The sequence below is a fragment of the Sesamum indicum genome, linkage group LG6 (genome assembly GCF_000512975.1).
Source record: "Sesamum indicum cultivar Zhongzhi No. 13 linkage group LG6, S_indicum_v1.0, whole genome shotgun sequence".
Lineage (NCBI taxonomy): Eukaryota > Viridiplantae > Streptophyta > Magnoliopsida > Lamiales > Pedaliaceae > Sesamum > Sesamum indicum.
The window spans coordinates 166,579-182,469 of record NC_026150.1 but is presented as its reverse complement, the minus strand read 5'-3'; the positions used below and the strand labels follow the sequence as shown (position 1 = coordinate 182,469).

Genomic DNA, 15,891 nt, shown 5'->3' with positions numbered 1-15,891 from the left:
ATTTCAACTAATACTAGATATTTGTCTGTTAACAGACCTGTGCAGGTGCTGCTATGCTTACAGACATTGTCTTTTGGTGTCTTCTGCTCCCATTCATGACGGGTGAAGATTTTCAGCTTACCCTGGTGAGAATTTATCCTTTCTACATCTCTTAACTCCGGCCTCTGTTTATTTCTCCAAGTCTGAAGTCACGTATATCTCTGTTTTGTGTTCAAACTTCAGCTGTTTGATTTATTCTAGTGTTCCCAAATATTTAATTGACTGTTGAAAAAGTCAACTCAGGAAAGTTGAAGAACATGTTTGAGGCTGAATTCGCTACCAATATGCCCTTTTACTCTCTGTGTAGGGATGAGATGGTGAATAATCAGTAGGACCGTAACCTATATGTCTCCTGAACATAGTGGGAATTACATCATTAATAAATCGCGAACTAACAACCATAGGATCCCTTCATTCTACGTCCTTACCCATCAACATTCTTGTTGCGAAGTCTTAACATTTCATCTATGTCAACTAATGGCAGTTGATTGGATGCATGCATTCTGTAAATGCTGTTTTCCTTATCCTTGAGTCTGCTCTGAATCGTTTGGTAAGCTTTCGAGTTCCATCCTAATTTCTCCACCTCACTGCAGACTGACTTAATGGTTAGGTCCTTAACTATATTACATGTTTTGAGCTAATCAAGTTTATATCCATGTTTCAGCCGTTTACGTGGTTTGGTCTTGTCTATTTTGTGCTGTGGAGCTGTGCTTATGTTGTTTTCCAGTGGGTTCTTCATGCTTGTTGTTTTACATGGTAATTGAAGACCTCCCTATACCTTTTATACGGTTGTACTCATAGAATAACAAAGAATGTACATGATCCTTTTCAGTTAAACTCTTGAACACTTCACCAACTTCAAAGGGTCTTTGTGCAGGTGGCCATATCCTTTCTTCGATCTGTCAACTCCATGGGCTCCGCTCTGGTAAGAATTTTCCTCTTCAATTCTCACCACTTAAAAACTGCTCATCACCTCTCATACTGGAAATATAAAAATCTTCAGGTATCTTGCTTTGGGATTGGTTCATATTCCCTGCTACGGATTGTATGTACTGCTTAAGAAAGCAAAAAATGCAGCTTTCTCCACAATGTTTCCTCAGAAATTCGTGAGGTCAAATTAGTACTATACATCTTCAGAATATAGAGGCTGAAAAACAACTTATTTCTGAATTCTGTAAAGAATTCCCCATCTCAAAGATTTACTGAAATGTGGAATATGCAAGCACCAAACGGGCAAAAGGAAAATTTCTAACAGCCTCTCTCGCTTCGCAGGGCATCATCAGAGAAGAAACAGGTTTAAGCACACGACAAGGTTTGATATACTTGGAAGCCACGGATTTCATTGGGCATTCCAATAATCCATCTCGCACATTCTTGAAAGAAATTGGGTTACTTTAAAGAAATCATACACACCACTAGTGTTCATGTGGAACAACGTATTATCCATCCTCCAGGTTTATTCCGTTAGTTCTAGATTTTGCTATTCACCCACCAAGTGTAACTTTTTCCATAGTGCTAATTCCCAATAAAGAGGTAGAATTACAATTTCATAATCAATAGCATTGAGAGATGCACAAATGTCATTAAACTCTCACCTAATGACGAGAAAAGGCATACAACATCTTACATGATCAAACCATTTATCTTGAAATATATACATAAAAAAAAGCAACTTATTCAATCATCCTTCATACACATTATCATAAAAAATTAACTCTACCCAAGGATGGTATAAACAAAATCATCAATTGCTGCGCAGGTGCTCTTAGCAACAGAACACCGGAAATTCAGTCAAAACCAAATGAGAGATGCAGTTCAAATAATTACATCCATTCTACATTAGATAAAAGCAATCCATAGCTTATAAACCGAAATGCAAGCAAAGGCTCGACTCTCCGGGGGCATCAAACTTATACAAGATAGCATCTCAACAACTTGAGATGCTAAATAGTTTGGCCAACTTATCAGGGCTAAACAAACTTCATGCCAAGTATTGCACCATGAAAAGAATGAGCACCATCAACAACAAAGCATCTTTCCTTCGTTCAGAGAAAACAAACAATCAACATATAGAACATTGAAGTGTAGCACATATGAACTGATGCATGAGGAACTGTATACAGTCCTCTTTGATTCGAATCAAAATTTCAACTTTAGTTCAAGTTTCCATTCGCATTTGTTCATGAAACTACCCGTGTCCATTAGTGAAGAGGCAACACATAATACCCCAACGTAAATTCGGCGGGAACTAGTTAGATGCCACTAACAGACATCTTCCGTCAAAAAAACCCGCAAGTTAAAACAAGAATATAAACCCACCAATAACACGTTTAATTAAATGCACAGAGAGATGTAAAGTCAGACAACAGAATAATCTCCTCCGTCATGAACATCCACACACACACACATACACACACATATATTCCCATAATCATATCAAACATCGGCCAGAATTTTACCATCAAAATCCATTACTAATTCTGGATAGTGTAAAAAAATCTAACAAAATATAACACAGAGGCAGCATAAACTGTAAACAAAGTTAAAATTAAAATTTCAAAACATCACTTAAACCAAAATCCATAATTCCAAATACCTAGATAATTGTCATAAAAATCGTTCGCAAATGACGATGTAACTCAAAAAAAAAGAAAAAAAAGAAAAAACGCTCATGAGATAAATTCCAAAGCTCAATCACCACCGGCCTTGTTGTAGACGTATGTGAGCCCACACTTACCACAGTAGTGCCTGTCAAAATGATTGGCCATGAAAGTTCCAGCACCGCACTCGGCATTTGGACACTCTTCCCTCAACCTCTGCACCTTTCCCGAATCGTCAACCTTGTAAAACTGGAGAACAGCGAGCTTCACCTTCTTCTTCTTGTGCTTGATCTTCTTGGGCTTGGTGTAGGTCTTCTTCTTGCGCTTCTTAGCACCCCCACGAAGGCGGAGGACGAGGTGGAGAGTTGACTCCTTCTGAATGTTGTAGTCGGCGAGAGTGCGGCCGTCCTCGAGCTGCTTTCCGGCGAAGATGAGGCGCTGCTGGTCCGGAGGGATGCCTTCCTTGTCCTGGATCTTGGCCTTGACGTTGTCAATGGTATCGGAGGATTCGACCTCAAGGGTAATGGTCTTACCCGTTAGGGTTTTGACGAAGATCTGCATCTTCGCGGCGGAGGAATTCTCTGGGATAGGGTTTAGGCGTGGATGCAGTGGGATGTGAGAATAGGGAAGAAGGGAGAGGCGCCCTTAAATAGATTAGGGTTTTGATGATGGGTGGGCAGTGGGCTTTGAGAACTGAGTTGGACTAAGTTATTTATTGGGCCGACTTATGGGCTGATGAAAGGCAGCCCATTGAGATGTGCCTGAAATTCTTCGAGTGAGCCGGGTTTTCCAGTTGTCTTCTAAGCTTACAATCAAAAATGCAAAAAACAAAGCAGTGGAGTGGAGAGAGATTGTGGGGTAGGGTAGGGTTTAAGAAGAGCAAGGCAGGCAGGCAGGCAGGGGAGGGAGAAATGGCAAGTCACTGCAAATTTTGGCTCCCCAAGAAGAAGAGATTTTGTGCAAACTCCCCTCTCTTTGATTCTCCGTAATATCGCTCTCTCTTCACTCACACCCACACATACACCTACACGCACGCATTCATCTTCTCTTCCACTATGCCTTCCTACTCATGCTGTCTTCTTAATTTCAATGGTTTAGATTCTGCGGGAACCACACCCAGAGGTCTGATGCACACTGGATTCCCTGCCCAATCGACCCTTCTCAGTAATCCCTAACCATATCTCTTAATTTACGACCATTTACTGTAATCACCAGCACTAGCACTGATTTCTTTTGATAATAATAATAATTGTGCTTGCTTGACAGCTCTGTGCTTGAGGAAAATCTTCAAAGTCACTTGAACAGATGCCCATTGCTCAAACAAGCTCAGTCTCTCTCGTGTCAACCTTTCTACAAAAAGGGAATTAATGCTGGCAGAGAAGATGAAGAGGAAGAAGGAGAAGAAATGGACGTCCTCCCCAAAGATTCTATCGTTACTTCGGAGATGAAAAGGAGTGCGGTCTATGCCATGTCCGCGCCCAAATTCTTGGAATTGATTGCTAAGATCAAGTCCGTTCATGCATCGATATGCAATAGCATTCCAGATTCTTTCAGGATTCCAGAAGCTTGTAGCATTTGGACTAATAGAAAAGTTGACAAGTATTTGACGAACTTCACATCTTTATATATTTTTATGCAGATAGGAGTACCAATTGGACTTCAATTTCATTGAGTATATGCTGATTTCAGGAAATTACCGTATCAGGAGAAGCATGTTTTACAGCAGGCTTCAATTCTTGGGAATTTAGAAGAGTTTGGGGTGTTAAGAAAGGCTTCTTTGATTTCTAATGCAACAACTGAGCAGTGTGATTCTAATAGAGAGTCTGAGATGGATGCTGATGTTTCTGCAGTGGTTGAGTTTGGAGCTGGAAGAGGCTACTTGACACAGATGCTTGCTGATTGTTATGGGATCAAGAAGGTGTTATTGGTCGAGCGCAAGTCATATAAGTTGAAAGTGAGTTTACCTTAAACCAATTTTTGCCTTTTCTTATTGTGTATTGGCAGTAAAATGTGATGATTTGTTTGAGCATAGAATTTCAATACAATTGTCAACCAGATGAATGATTCTAATCTGTCGATCTGCTAACTGCTACTCTTAGGCTGATCGGAGTTTGCGACAGAAAGAGAGCTTAGTATTAGAGAGGTTGAGAATTGACAGTAAGGTTTCCTGATACTTGTTTTCACCAATGCTTGAAATCATAACTTGTTTAATTTTTTTCCATGTTAGATTCTTTTGCTGTTTGTTTTATGTCTTGGAAAATGCATGAATGATAAGCTTCCTAGACTGTATGTAAGAAAGAAGCTCCCTACGTACTTGAATGTCACTCAGCAATATGTCACAAAAAGATTTTATATGATTGAATACAAGTGTGTCACTCAATTAACCTAGGTAGGATCAAATACTAAATGGCTGAATTCTTTTCGGAGTGGTTTTTGCACTTCCAGACCAACCGACTTATTGTCATACTTTTGTTTCTGTGCTCGTGCTTTCCACTTTCTTCATCCAGTGTTGTTCTAGTCGGTCCTTTTTAGCAGATATAAATGGTAAACACATCACCTAAGAACTTGGATCCATGTATGAGTAAATATAACTTAAGGTGATACTGAAAGTACTTTCTATATCTTTGATTAACTTAAATAAAATCTTGAGAATTTTGTTAAGCTAAACCTGATGGACTTGCATGACAATTTTGTTCATAATACAAGATTCAAGCTTCATCAGCTAATGTCATACAGTTTTCTACTGATTCTGGAAGTGTTTGGGCATGCCAGTTGTATTTGTTGTGTATCTGTTTCATCCCAAGGTTAATTTAGTTTTGGACTCATTTCTGAACATTATATTTGATTATATTAATGTCCTAAATTGGCAGTTGAGGATCTGAATCTGAATGCTGTAGAATCATTACAAGGAGTAGGCTATATGGCAATTGGCAAACACCTCTGTGGACCTGCAACAGGTAATTGAAATTTTTGCAGCTGGTGATCCTGTATTTATTGCCATCGGATGGGCTTATTACATGTATTGCAATTTGATCCAGATGTGACCTTAAGATGCTGCATTCGCCAATGCTCCAATGAAAATACTGATGCTCAGTCCCAGGCCAGTTGTTACCTGCGAGGCTTAGCTATTGCTACATGTTGCCATCATCTCTGCCAGTGGAAAAATTACATAAGTAAATCAACTGAAACTGTTATTCTACTTTATTTATGAATACTGTTTCTGTACACAATTTTGTCTGCATCTGGTGTATATGAATGAATGGTGGCATACACACTGTTATCGCCCTGCAGATAAGAGATATATATCTGAATTGGGTTTCTCAAAGGAAGATTTCAATGCCATTTCATGGTTTACCAGCTGGGCAGTTGATGCAGATCATGGCGCAGAATTTTCTGTCACCAATTGCTCGGCCCAACTTGAGATCATGTATGCCATTTACTCGTTTTTGTTCTTACTGTTGTTGTTCAGATGGGCGTGCCATTCGACATTCAGTTGAATTCTAATAGGATGTTTATCTGCATCCCTGTCCAATTTTTGGTTTTCTCACAAATCTTACTTTGACGAGGTTGCTCCACTCCTCCTACAGGAGTGAGAAGAAAAAGGGGTGGATGGAGTCAGAATTATGCGGAGTTGGAGATATAGTGAGGAGTATGCAGGGCATTGATAGGGCAGCGTTGGGGTACATGTGCAAGGATATCATTGATGGTGGAAGGCTGATGTGGGTCAAGGCACAAGGATTAAAATCGGAGCTTGTCAAGTATGTTCCTAGTAGCATTTCTCCTGAAAACCACCTCTTGGTTGCCAGGTAGAATATGTTCCGCTTTCCAGCCCCCATATGTTATGGGATTCTGAGGAATTTTATGTAGTAGTCATATTTCTATAGCATGTATGTTTATCTGGTTTTTGCTCCAATAACTTGTTTTTTGATTGAAAAGAGTGAACATGTAGTCATATTTCTTGTATTTTCTTCAGTTTAATGATTGGTTGACAAGAGACGCATGGGAGAGGAATCAGGAATGTGATTGCAAAACATGAAAAGTGAGTATATTATGCATTTTTCTGGAAATGGTGTTCCACTTCACTTGCACCACAAAATTATTATTGACATATAAGATAATAATAGTATGTTAATTATTTATTTAGACTAAAAGCAAAAATGAATTCCGTCTCTACCCATACATTCATTCCGAAATCAGAAGACAAGACATTTTACCCCCAAACAGAAAAAGAATATCATAAGAAACAGATAAAGTTGAAGGCAGAAGTGAGATCATCGCTTACGCATTGGGCCCATCTTAATTATCTCCTTCTTTCTCACCCAGCCCCGGCGGCGGCCCCAGACGACGATAAGTTAAGCCGAACCCGCTTCCACTTTTTCTGTCATTATCTGCCTCTCTTCTCTTTATTACTCCTGCTATTGCTATACTTATATATATTATATACAATATTGAACCGAATCGTTCTTGCTTTCCACTTAAACATCTTGTATGTAAAAATATAAAGGACTTCAGTGACATCTATTCCATCAAATATAATATAACATGTTTTTTGGTATAAAAATTAAAATATACTAGTATTTATTCAAAATTTATTATTGCACTTCTCCATCTTTTTGGTTTTTTTGCAAGGGTAATCTCGATCTAAATTGGAAGTATAGTTTTGTATTTTTTGTACTAATACTGTAATTTGTAATGCTTAATATATATATATATATATTTATTTATTTATTTTTTTGTACATTGCAAATAAAAGGAAAAGGTTGTATTGAGAATGTCACGCCCACGCATTCTAGTGAAGCAACTTCTTCTCTATCATTATCTGCCTCTCTGCTGCATATCTGCTCCACTACTTGGGAGTGACTTCCACTGCAACTCGCCTCTCCCTCCACCGCTGCCTGCCCGCTTCATATATAAATCCCGTCTACCTCAAGCCCTATTCTCAATTACCACCACCCACTGCTTTTATGGAACCCACTGGAACTATTGTCTTCACCTCCGTCGGCAGACCCTATTACGGATTCGATCTTTTCTCCCTCCAGCTCCCTTCCAATTTGGATGCCTCCTTGCTTGATTTCAGCTCCGAGCACCCCCTCACCGACGGTATATCCATCAATTTTAACGGCCAGTTTGTTGATGAGGGCAAGACTCTTGTTTATATCTCCGAGAGAACGGGGTCCGCCAGGATTTTCTTGAATTCACCTGGAAACGCGAATCCCCAACTACTCCATTCTCCACCCGAAAGCCTCTTCCATGATCGTCCTCTTATCAAGAACCACCGCCTCTACTTCATTTCGGCTCATGAACCGCCGGAGAAGCCCTTAAGGAGCTGGTCCGCTCTTTACTCCACCCGCCTCCATGAGAAGACAGCTGTTCGGCTAACACCTTACGGTTCTGTTGATTACAGCCCAGCCATCTCACACTCTGGGAACCTTATTGCCGTGGCTTCGTATGGCCCTCGATCTTGGAGCGGTGAATTCCATGATCTCCAAACGGATATTGTCGTTTTTCAGGAATCCGACCCGACCACGCGTGTTGTAGTGTGCCAGCACGGCGGCTGGCCTACGTGGTCCGGGGACTCTACCCTGTATTTCCATCGCCAATCCGATGATGGATGGTGGTGCATCTTCAGAGCTGAATTACCGGACAATATTTTCGCATCCCCTGGCGGATTACTTGCACCCATTCGTGTCACTCCGCCCGGTGTTCACTGCTTCACGCCTGCAGCTATGCACAACAGCAAAAGAATCGTCGTAGCTACTAGACGAAAGGGCAAGAATTATCGCCACATTGAGATTTTCGATGTTGAGTCTCACAAGTTCTATCCGGTGACAGAGCTGCTCAACCCCAATTTCCACCATTACAATCCGTTTGTTTCTCCAGAATCTACTTTTCTTGGTTATCATCGATTCAGAGGGGAGGGAGCCCCTGGCGAATCCACGATTCCACACCTTGACCCGGTGACTAGTCCAGTTCAAGGGCTTCGCATGCTCAGGCTCAATGGTTCTTTCCCTGCCTTTTCACCCTCGGGTGATCTTATAGTATTCAATCGTGATTTTGATCTGAATCCGGGCCTCAGAATTGTCAGAGCTGATGGTTCGAATCGCTGGACATTGTTTGAGGATCGCACAGCCTTTTATAATGCGTGGAGCCCGGCTGATGAAAATGTCATCTTCACGTCTATCGGGCCTATCTTTCAGTCGCCGAGAGCAAGTGTACAGATTGCTCGAGTCACGTTTGATCCGGAGCATCTATCAAATGATCGTGATAAGATCCCTGTGGATATCAAAATTCTGACAAAAGAAGAGACGGGTAACAATGGCTTTCCTTCTTGCTCGCCCGATGGGAAATCTGTTGTATTCCGGTCAGGACGTTCGGGGCACAAAAATCTGTACATAGTTGATGCAATTAAGGGGGAGGTTGAGGGTGGAATCCGTCAACTTACGGAAGGGCCATGGATTGATACAATGCCGAGCTGGTCACCCAATGGGGAACTGATTGCATTCTCTTCAAATCGACACAACCCGGATAATGTGGATGCATTTGGAATATACTTGATCAAACCAGACGGCACAGGTCTTAGGAGAGTTAAAGTGGCCGAATTTGAAGAAGAGCGGGAGAGGCTAAACCATGTGTGCTTCAGTGGAGATGGAGAGTGGCTGCTATTTGCGGCAAATTTGGGTGGAGTGACGGTGGAGCCAGTGGCGCTTCCGAACCATTTCCAGCCATACGGGGACTTGTACTTAGTGAGGTTGGATGGGAGTGGTTTGCGGAGACTGACATGGAATGGATACGAGAATGGGACGCCGGCATGGCACCCAAACAGAGTGTTGGGAGGAGCTGAGGAGCTAAAATTGTGTGGATTGTCTTTGGGAGGAGGGAAGAAGGGGGAGGAGGAATTGAAGGGGCAATTTGATGAACCCTTGTGGATCAAATGTGATTTCTGAACTTAGCATGCCAGTGTTAGTGCCATTATTATGTTGTATTAAGTGGTAGAAGTAGTAATGATAACAATAAAATGGGGAATGCTGGAAGCATATTCTGCTATACAAGGAAAAAGTGCTTGTTGATGTCCGGTGTGGTTGTTGAAGTTGTCTGTAATTTGCATGTTTTCAATTTCCTCATAATAATTAGCGTGTTGAAGGCAATATTCTCAACACATCATCGTCTTATACATGAACATGATTGAATTGTTTGACAAGAAGCATGAGTTTGTGGTGAGTTGTCTCATTCCCTTAACCCAAAAACTAAAACAATCTCAGCTCGATTGTTTGCAGTTCCAATACAATTCTAGCTCCAACAAAATTTTGGAAAAAATTACAAATCTTGTCTATTTTTTTTTTAATTATTGATAGACTATCATTATTATTGTTATTCAACTACTATAAACCAACCAGCAAACATTTTGTTGCCTTTGAAGTTTTGTACGACTGCATAAAAGTTTATTATTTCAACCTGCTCATATTTTTCTCATCAAAAAGAAAAATTATCTCAAACAAATTTCACTGCTCTCAATAATAATATATCATGTCACATGTAATTAACCCAATATCTTGTACACTTTACATTAACTATCATCATTATAAAAAAAATCTTTATCTAAACTAAATCACTTCATCTCGTTCTTTTGATTGAAGCGAGATAAGATAAAAATGAAATTATAAGCTATGCCAGTCATCAATCTTCATAAATACTTTGATTTATTTTCAGCCACACAACCACTACCTCAGTTTTCAATTATTTTCTGCCAAATTTGACTAGGATCAAAATCCCTATTTATACATAATTTTTTCATTTATATATTGGTTGATTTTGCGGGGTCTTATTTTGCTTGATCCACAAGTCTTTATTTCTTTGCCTTTATGTTGTGTATTTGGACCCATAAATTTTAAATCCATTCTACTTATTTGGATAATTTTATATATTAAAGTATTTAAAAATTTTCAATTCTCATTTTGAGTTATATTTAATAATATATTTATGGACTTTAAATTCTTTTTAATACAAAATTATGTAAAAGTATTTTTTCAAATCCATCATTTAAATCTAAATTCATTCATCCAAATGAAACCCTATTGAAATTTCAATCTTTCTTTTCCCCAGACAATTAATCTTTGGACCAGGCTCATTAGTATAAATATATATATATATATATTAATCGTTGTGACACATCATTTCTGTGGGCTGACACATCATTTGTGCGTGCATATAATGAATACATTTTTATATACTTTAAAATATATTTAAAATAAAAATAAAATATATAAATCAATAGATTAAATAAAAATAAAAAAGAAATAAAGAAAAACTAATTTATAAATTAATGTAAAAATTTAGAAAGCTAAATAAAGTAGTTATTTTATCGATTAAAGAACATTTTTTACTTTTAAAAAAATTGGTGCATCGATGTCATTAACCATCGCTTGTAAGCGTATAATACCTTTTATTTTTACATAGTATATATCATGTCATGTATTATATATTTTGATACAAGGGGAATAATAAGAATTGAAGAAGATGGTTGTAATTTATTTTTTTAGTTTTTGAATTTCTATTCGGATTTTAAATCTATAACATACATACATTTGATTGGTTTTCATTCCAAATACGCGAGTTATGTATTTCACCACATTCACTCAGTTTAGTCTCACATGACATATTCCTAGCCCCTCTCATTTCACAAATTCTCACATTACATCACAAACCCTAGGAAAACTACAAATAACCCTCCCTGCATACTCCAATTATCACCTTCACCCACAAATCACCGTTTCCACTTTTCAATTATTATACTATTGTTTTCCTTTTCCCCCTAAAAGAAATTGTGCTTTGTCTCTGGAAACCCTAGATTCATCCTCTTCTCCTTACCTGCGGTTACGCATTCGATCCGGTATTTGGAGGCCATGGACGATAGCTGCGCGGTCTGCGCGGAAAGCTTGGAGTGGGTGGCCTACGGAGCTTGCGGCCACAAGGATGTCTGCTCCACTTGCGTCGCTCGCCTCCGATTCATCTGCGATGATCGTCGCTGCTGTATTTGCAAGACCGAAGCCGGCCTCGTTTTTGTCACTAAGGTTCTTTCTTGTGGATTCCAGACTCTTTTTTATCTCTTTGGCCTTGCGCCTATATGCCAAACTATTAGTTAATTGGATTAGATCTTGTTCAGTCCGAGTTTCCGTGTCAAGTTAAGTTGGTTATGGATGCAATTTTAATCATTTACTTCTGTCAGAAGAAAGTGAAAAATATGTCCTATATTTGATTGCATACTCGAGTTTTGCTACAAAGAATCAGGAGAAATTTTCTTTTAGTGATAAAATATTTTTACTGTGCGTTGACATTGTTGGCTGAGTTAGTTTCTACTGTTCTTGGCTGCAATAGGCCTTGGGAGATTACACCAAGACAATCAGTGACTTCTCTCTATTGCCTTCTGAAGTGAAAGAGGGCAGAGTGGGGCAGTACTGGTATCATGAAGACACGCAAGCCCTTTTTGATGATTTGGATCACTACAAGATGATCAAGGCCATGTGCAGGCTTTCTTGCAGTGTATGTGATAAAATGGAGGACCAACTGGATGATGGTTCCAGGAGGAGAGCAAAGTTTAGGAACATTGAGCAGCTAAAGGGTCACCTGTTCCATAAGCATAGGTTGCTTATGTGCAGCCTGTGCTTGGAAGGAAGAAAGGTCCGACATTGCTTTCTTTGATATTCTGTTTCCTTAGGTTTATCTCTTATAGGTAAATTCTAACTGAAATACAGATATTTCATGATCTACACATAGAGGACACACAATGATAAAACTGCTAAGTAACAAGAGGAATATGCTGATTTATATCTGCCTTTGAGACTTAATATTTTGAAATGAGCAGAATATTTTCCAGAATTGTAATAATGCTAGAAACACATTATAACAGTTAAGCCTGTGATCCTAGAATTGATATCTTTTAGATATGCACATTGTCTAAATAACATGCTAAATGTATTCTAGTGCTTGTTTGGGTTCAATAGTTGGATTTGGCAGATAACTTGTCAGTAGCCTGGAACCTGTTTCTGCAGGCCTACTATGAGCATATGGTTGCTTGCAAGATTGATGAATGCACCATAGAATGTCTTGGTTGACGCCCCTCTAATATAGTCTTTTCTAAAAGCTAAATGCCTAATGGTGACTTCTCATCAATCTTTATGACAAGGAGTTCTGGTAGATGCAATGACCCGACAAGATGTTATTGGATTTTCAGGTTTTCATTTGTGAGCAAAAGTTGTATACTAGATCACAGCTGACGCAACATATAAATACGGGTGATTCAGAGGTGGATGGAAGTGAAAGTGAAAGAGGTGGCTTCACTGGGCATCCCATGTGTGAATTCTGCCGAACACCATTTTATGGGGACAATGAGCTTTATACACATATGTCTACTGAACATTATACTTGTCATATATGTCAAAGGTATTGAGTTCATTTTTCGGTTGAGAATACAAAACGAGTTAACTGGTCCCACATGGAATGGGGAATAATGTTATCCTTTATGTGCAGGCAGCATCCAGGACAATATGAGTACTACAAGAATTATGATGACCTGGAGGTAGAGCATTATAGAGCCTATTATCTGGAGTTTTCATTTGATTTTCCTTATTACTTGAAATAACTTGTCTTTCTCAGATGCACTTCCGTCGAGATCATTTCCTATGTGAGGATGAGGGATGTCTTGGCAAAAAGTTCATTGTCTTCCAGTCTGAAGCTGAATTGAAGGTTAGCTATTAGCACATGTGCTGAGAATAGGTTTGTTCTGTTTGTATTGTTTCATACTGGTTGATCCTTTTCTTTTTCTTGTGTGTGTCTCAGAGGCACAATACTTTGGAGCATGGAGGGCGCATGTCCCGTTCAAAGCGCAGTGCTGCTCTTCAGGCATGTTTCTCCACCTGTAACCCATAAGCTGACTTCACAATAAACATGTTCCTTTGTCATTTCATCTTTCTACTTATTTCCTCCTTTCCCTGAGTTTGTTCTATGGGGTTGGGAGGTGGGGGTTGAGGGTAAACGGTCACCCCTTTTCATTTGGAGGGCATACATCTCTCATTCAAATTGACCATCTATGTTTGCTTCCATTTTTCCGTAATGGCATGATGATGTTCACTTGTCTGTAATTTGTGTAGATACCAACCAGTTTCCGTTACAGACGAAGTAGTGAGCAAGAGAATCGTCGTGGAAGAGCGCGCACATTCCTGCGGGATCCTTCGGATAGTGAACTTTCTTTAGCGATCCAAGCAAGTCTTGAGACTGCAAGTGCTGCACCATCTAGTAGTCGGGCTACCACTGATCATGCAGAAGTTACTGATGTTGAATCACTTATTCCACCTCTTGAGTCTATAGGCATCACAGACTCTGAGCCACCTTCAAGGTACCTGCAAGCGCTGTCTCAAAGATCAAGAAGTGGAGCACTTGGAGAATCTTCATTTCCTCCACTGCCAGTGGCTTCTTCAAGTAATCAGAATTCTAATCCTGATGTTCCCAAGAAAACTATGGCTGCACATCTCCGCCACCAAGGCAACAGGAAGGCTAATACCTCAAGTTCAGCTCCTGCTTGGCCTGCAGCTAGTCGCACACCTGCACAGCCAGTTATTAACCCTCATGGTTGGCCGTCAATAAATGCTGTTTCTGGATCAGCATCTAGTTCTGGACAAAGCAGAGCGGCAGCTGAAGTTGGACCTGCGTCATCTAGTTATTTAACTTCTGCTCAGGCTCGGCCGGCATCTAATTCATCTTTTGCTGGTTCTTTAGTTTCATCGAGGACTTCTGGAAGCAAAGGCCGGATCAGTCATTCGTCATCAGCACCTAATCTTTCTGAACGGGAATTTCTTGAGTCTTCAAGCTCTGATTTCCCTCCAGTTTCAGCAGCACAGACACTCAAGTCACCTGCAGCTGACCAGGCTTTGAAGAATGTAGATGATGTTCATACAGCAAACAAATCTCTGGTGGAGAAAATGCGTGTTGCTTTAGGATTTAATGAAGACAAATTCACTGCTTTCAAAGACATATCTGGTGAATACCGCCAAGGGTCTATGGATGCCGAGACATATCTAGCATATGTGGAGCAGTTTGGTTTGTCTCATCTTGTTCCAGAGATGGCTAGACTACTACCTAATGCTCAGAAGCAGAAAGAGCTGATTGAGGCCTACAATGTTAATATCGCATACAATGCTTCGAATGGTTGGAGTAATGGCATAAAAGATGGTGATGGGAGTTCCAGAAAAGGGAAAGGCAAATCTGTAGATGCGGGTAAAGGCGAGTCTGTAGATGCGGGTAAAGGCGAGTCTGTAGATGCTGGAAACAGCACCATTAGAAACAACATAGCTGATAATGTTATCAGCACTGTCAAAGAACTACAATCAAGCTTCAGAGTTTCAGAAGAAGAGGTTGAAGTGTTGTCAAAGGATGGATATCGAGGTGGCAGGGGCAAATCGAAAGCTGTGGTTGGTGATTCACTACTAGGATCTAGTGGACCTGGTGAATCTACAAAATTGAAGAACCAGAATGAGTCATTATCTGCTGGTGGTGGAGCTAATCAAAACTCAGGTAATGGTGATGGGAAAAGTAAGCAAAGGAAGAAAACCTCAAAATTTCACAGAGTTCGCCTTGGTGATGGCTCTGTTGAAGCACTCTTGCATCAAAAGAATACCGACCCTGATCCGGATCCTGGTCCAAATTTAAAGGAATCCTCTTCTGTTGGGCCAAATAATCCTAGTGAAAGTTTGCCTGCTCGTGGGGTGTGGAGAAATGGTGGAGGTCAGAAGCTATTTGCATTGACTTCAAAAGGGCCTAAAAACTGAATCTGGACGAGGGAATGAGTTGACAATTTGTAGAAACTTATATCAACCATCTGCTCATGTTCAGTCTTCTTTATTCCGAGCTGGGCTGGTTTTTTTTGATTGGTTTGCCTTGGTGTATCAGTGCGGAGGGGAGAAAGGCTTTTGCCCGGACTGCTTTGATGAAGTTTTGATTGATTCTGGTTCATATACTTGTATTTTTTATTTAAGCAAAATATTTGGAGGTACTCACACAACGATGGAAATAATGATCTTTCATCTTTATACCAGATGTTCTTGCGTTATTGGTCCTAACATTCTTGATGTCTACTTGTGCTTCTGGTATGTACAGTACGGAATTCTGTGCCGGCTTTATGGAAGATTTCCCCTAAACTGAGTTCAGTAGGCTTAAGCGTTTAGAAAGAGCAATGACAATATAATCAGCTTTTCAATAGGAA

At 39.9% G+C, this 15,891-nt stretch overlaps 5 protein-coding genes across 8 annotated transcripts in view; 4 read left to right on the top strand and 1 right to left on the bottom strand.

Annotated features, from left to right (window-relative positions):
* LOC105163000 overlaps positions 1-1,596 on the top strand; it is a 3,785-nt gene extending 2,189 nt beyond the window's left edge. Inside the window, exons 4-9 of one of the 2 annotated variants that reach the window (XM_011081193.2) lie at positions 36-125; positions 524-589; positions 704-795; positions 917-964; positions 1,043-1,150; positions 1,312-1,596. In XM_011081193.2, the coding sequence (XP_011079495.1) occupies positions 36-125; positions 524-589; positions 704-795; positions 917-964; positions 1,043-1,150; positions 1,312-1,339 (432 nt within the window). In that variant the 3' untranslated portion in view covers positions 1,340-1,596. The remainder of the gene's footprint in view (positions 1-35; positions 126-523; positions 590-703; positions 796-916; positions 965-1,042; positions 1,151-1,311) is intronic. The other variant, XM_011081194.2, reaches the window with a different exon arrangement.
* On the bottom strand, positions 2,566-3,269 carry LOC105162998 (ubiquitin-40S ribosomal protein S27a). Its single transcript, XM_011081189.2, has one exon. It carries the CDS (start codon positions 3,198-3,200, stop codon positions 2,730-2,732), a length of 471 nt encoding a protein of 156 aa, XP_011079491.1. The 5' UTR covers positions 3,201-3,269; the 3' UTR covers positions 2,566-2,729.
* On the top strand, positions 3,449-7,522 carry LOC105162999 (tRNA:m(4)X modification enzyme TRM13 homolog). Of its 3 annotated transcripts, XR_002287275.1 has the most exons (11): positions 3,449-3,624; positions 3,738-3,803; positions 3,906-4,238; positions 4,329-4,593; positions 4,739-4,796; positions 5,510-5,596; positions 5,678-5,812; positions 5,931-6,066; positions 6,206-6,445; positions 6,613-6,678; positions 7,393-7,522. XR_002287275.1 is itself a non-coding variant. In XM_011081190.2 (10 exons), the coding sequence occupies exons 1-10, from the start codon at positions 3,458-3,460 to the stop codon at positions 6,626-6,628; spliced, it is 1,503 nt and encodes a 500-aa protein (XP_011079492.1). In that variant the 5' UTR covers positions 3,449-3,457; the 3' UTR covers positions 6,629-6,806. The 3 variants fall into 3 exon arrangements, 2 of the variants coding, with proteins under 2 accessions (XP_011079492.1, XP_011079494.1); XM_011081190.2 differs by lacking the exon at positions 7,393-7,522 and having other exon boundaries at positions 6,613-6,806; XM_011081192.2 differs by lacking the exon at positions 7,393-7,522 and having other exon boundaries at positions 3,451-3,624; positions 6,227-6,445; positions 6,613-6,806.
* On the top strand, positions 7,576-9,810 carry LOC105162997. Its single transcript, XM_011081188.2, has one exon. It carries the CDS (start codon positions 7,604-7,606, stop codon positions 9,581-9,583), a length of 1,980 nt encoding a protein of 659 aa, XP_011079490.1. The 5' UTR covers positions 7,576-7,603; the 3' UTR covers positions 9,584-9,810.
* On the top strand, positions 11,252-15,752 carry LOC105162995 (zinc finger protein 598). Its single transcript, XM_011081187.2, has 7 exons — positions 11,252-11,707; positions 12,012-12,314; positions 12,868-13,076; positions 13,164-13,212; positions 13,290-13,379; positions 13,473-13,535; positions 13,784-15,752. Exons 1-7 carry the CDS (start codon positions 11,540-11,542, stop codon positions 15,455-15,457), a joined length of 2,556 nt encoding a protein of 851 aa, XP_011079489.1. The 5' UTR covers positions 11,252-11,539; the 3' UTR covers positions 15,458-15,752.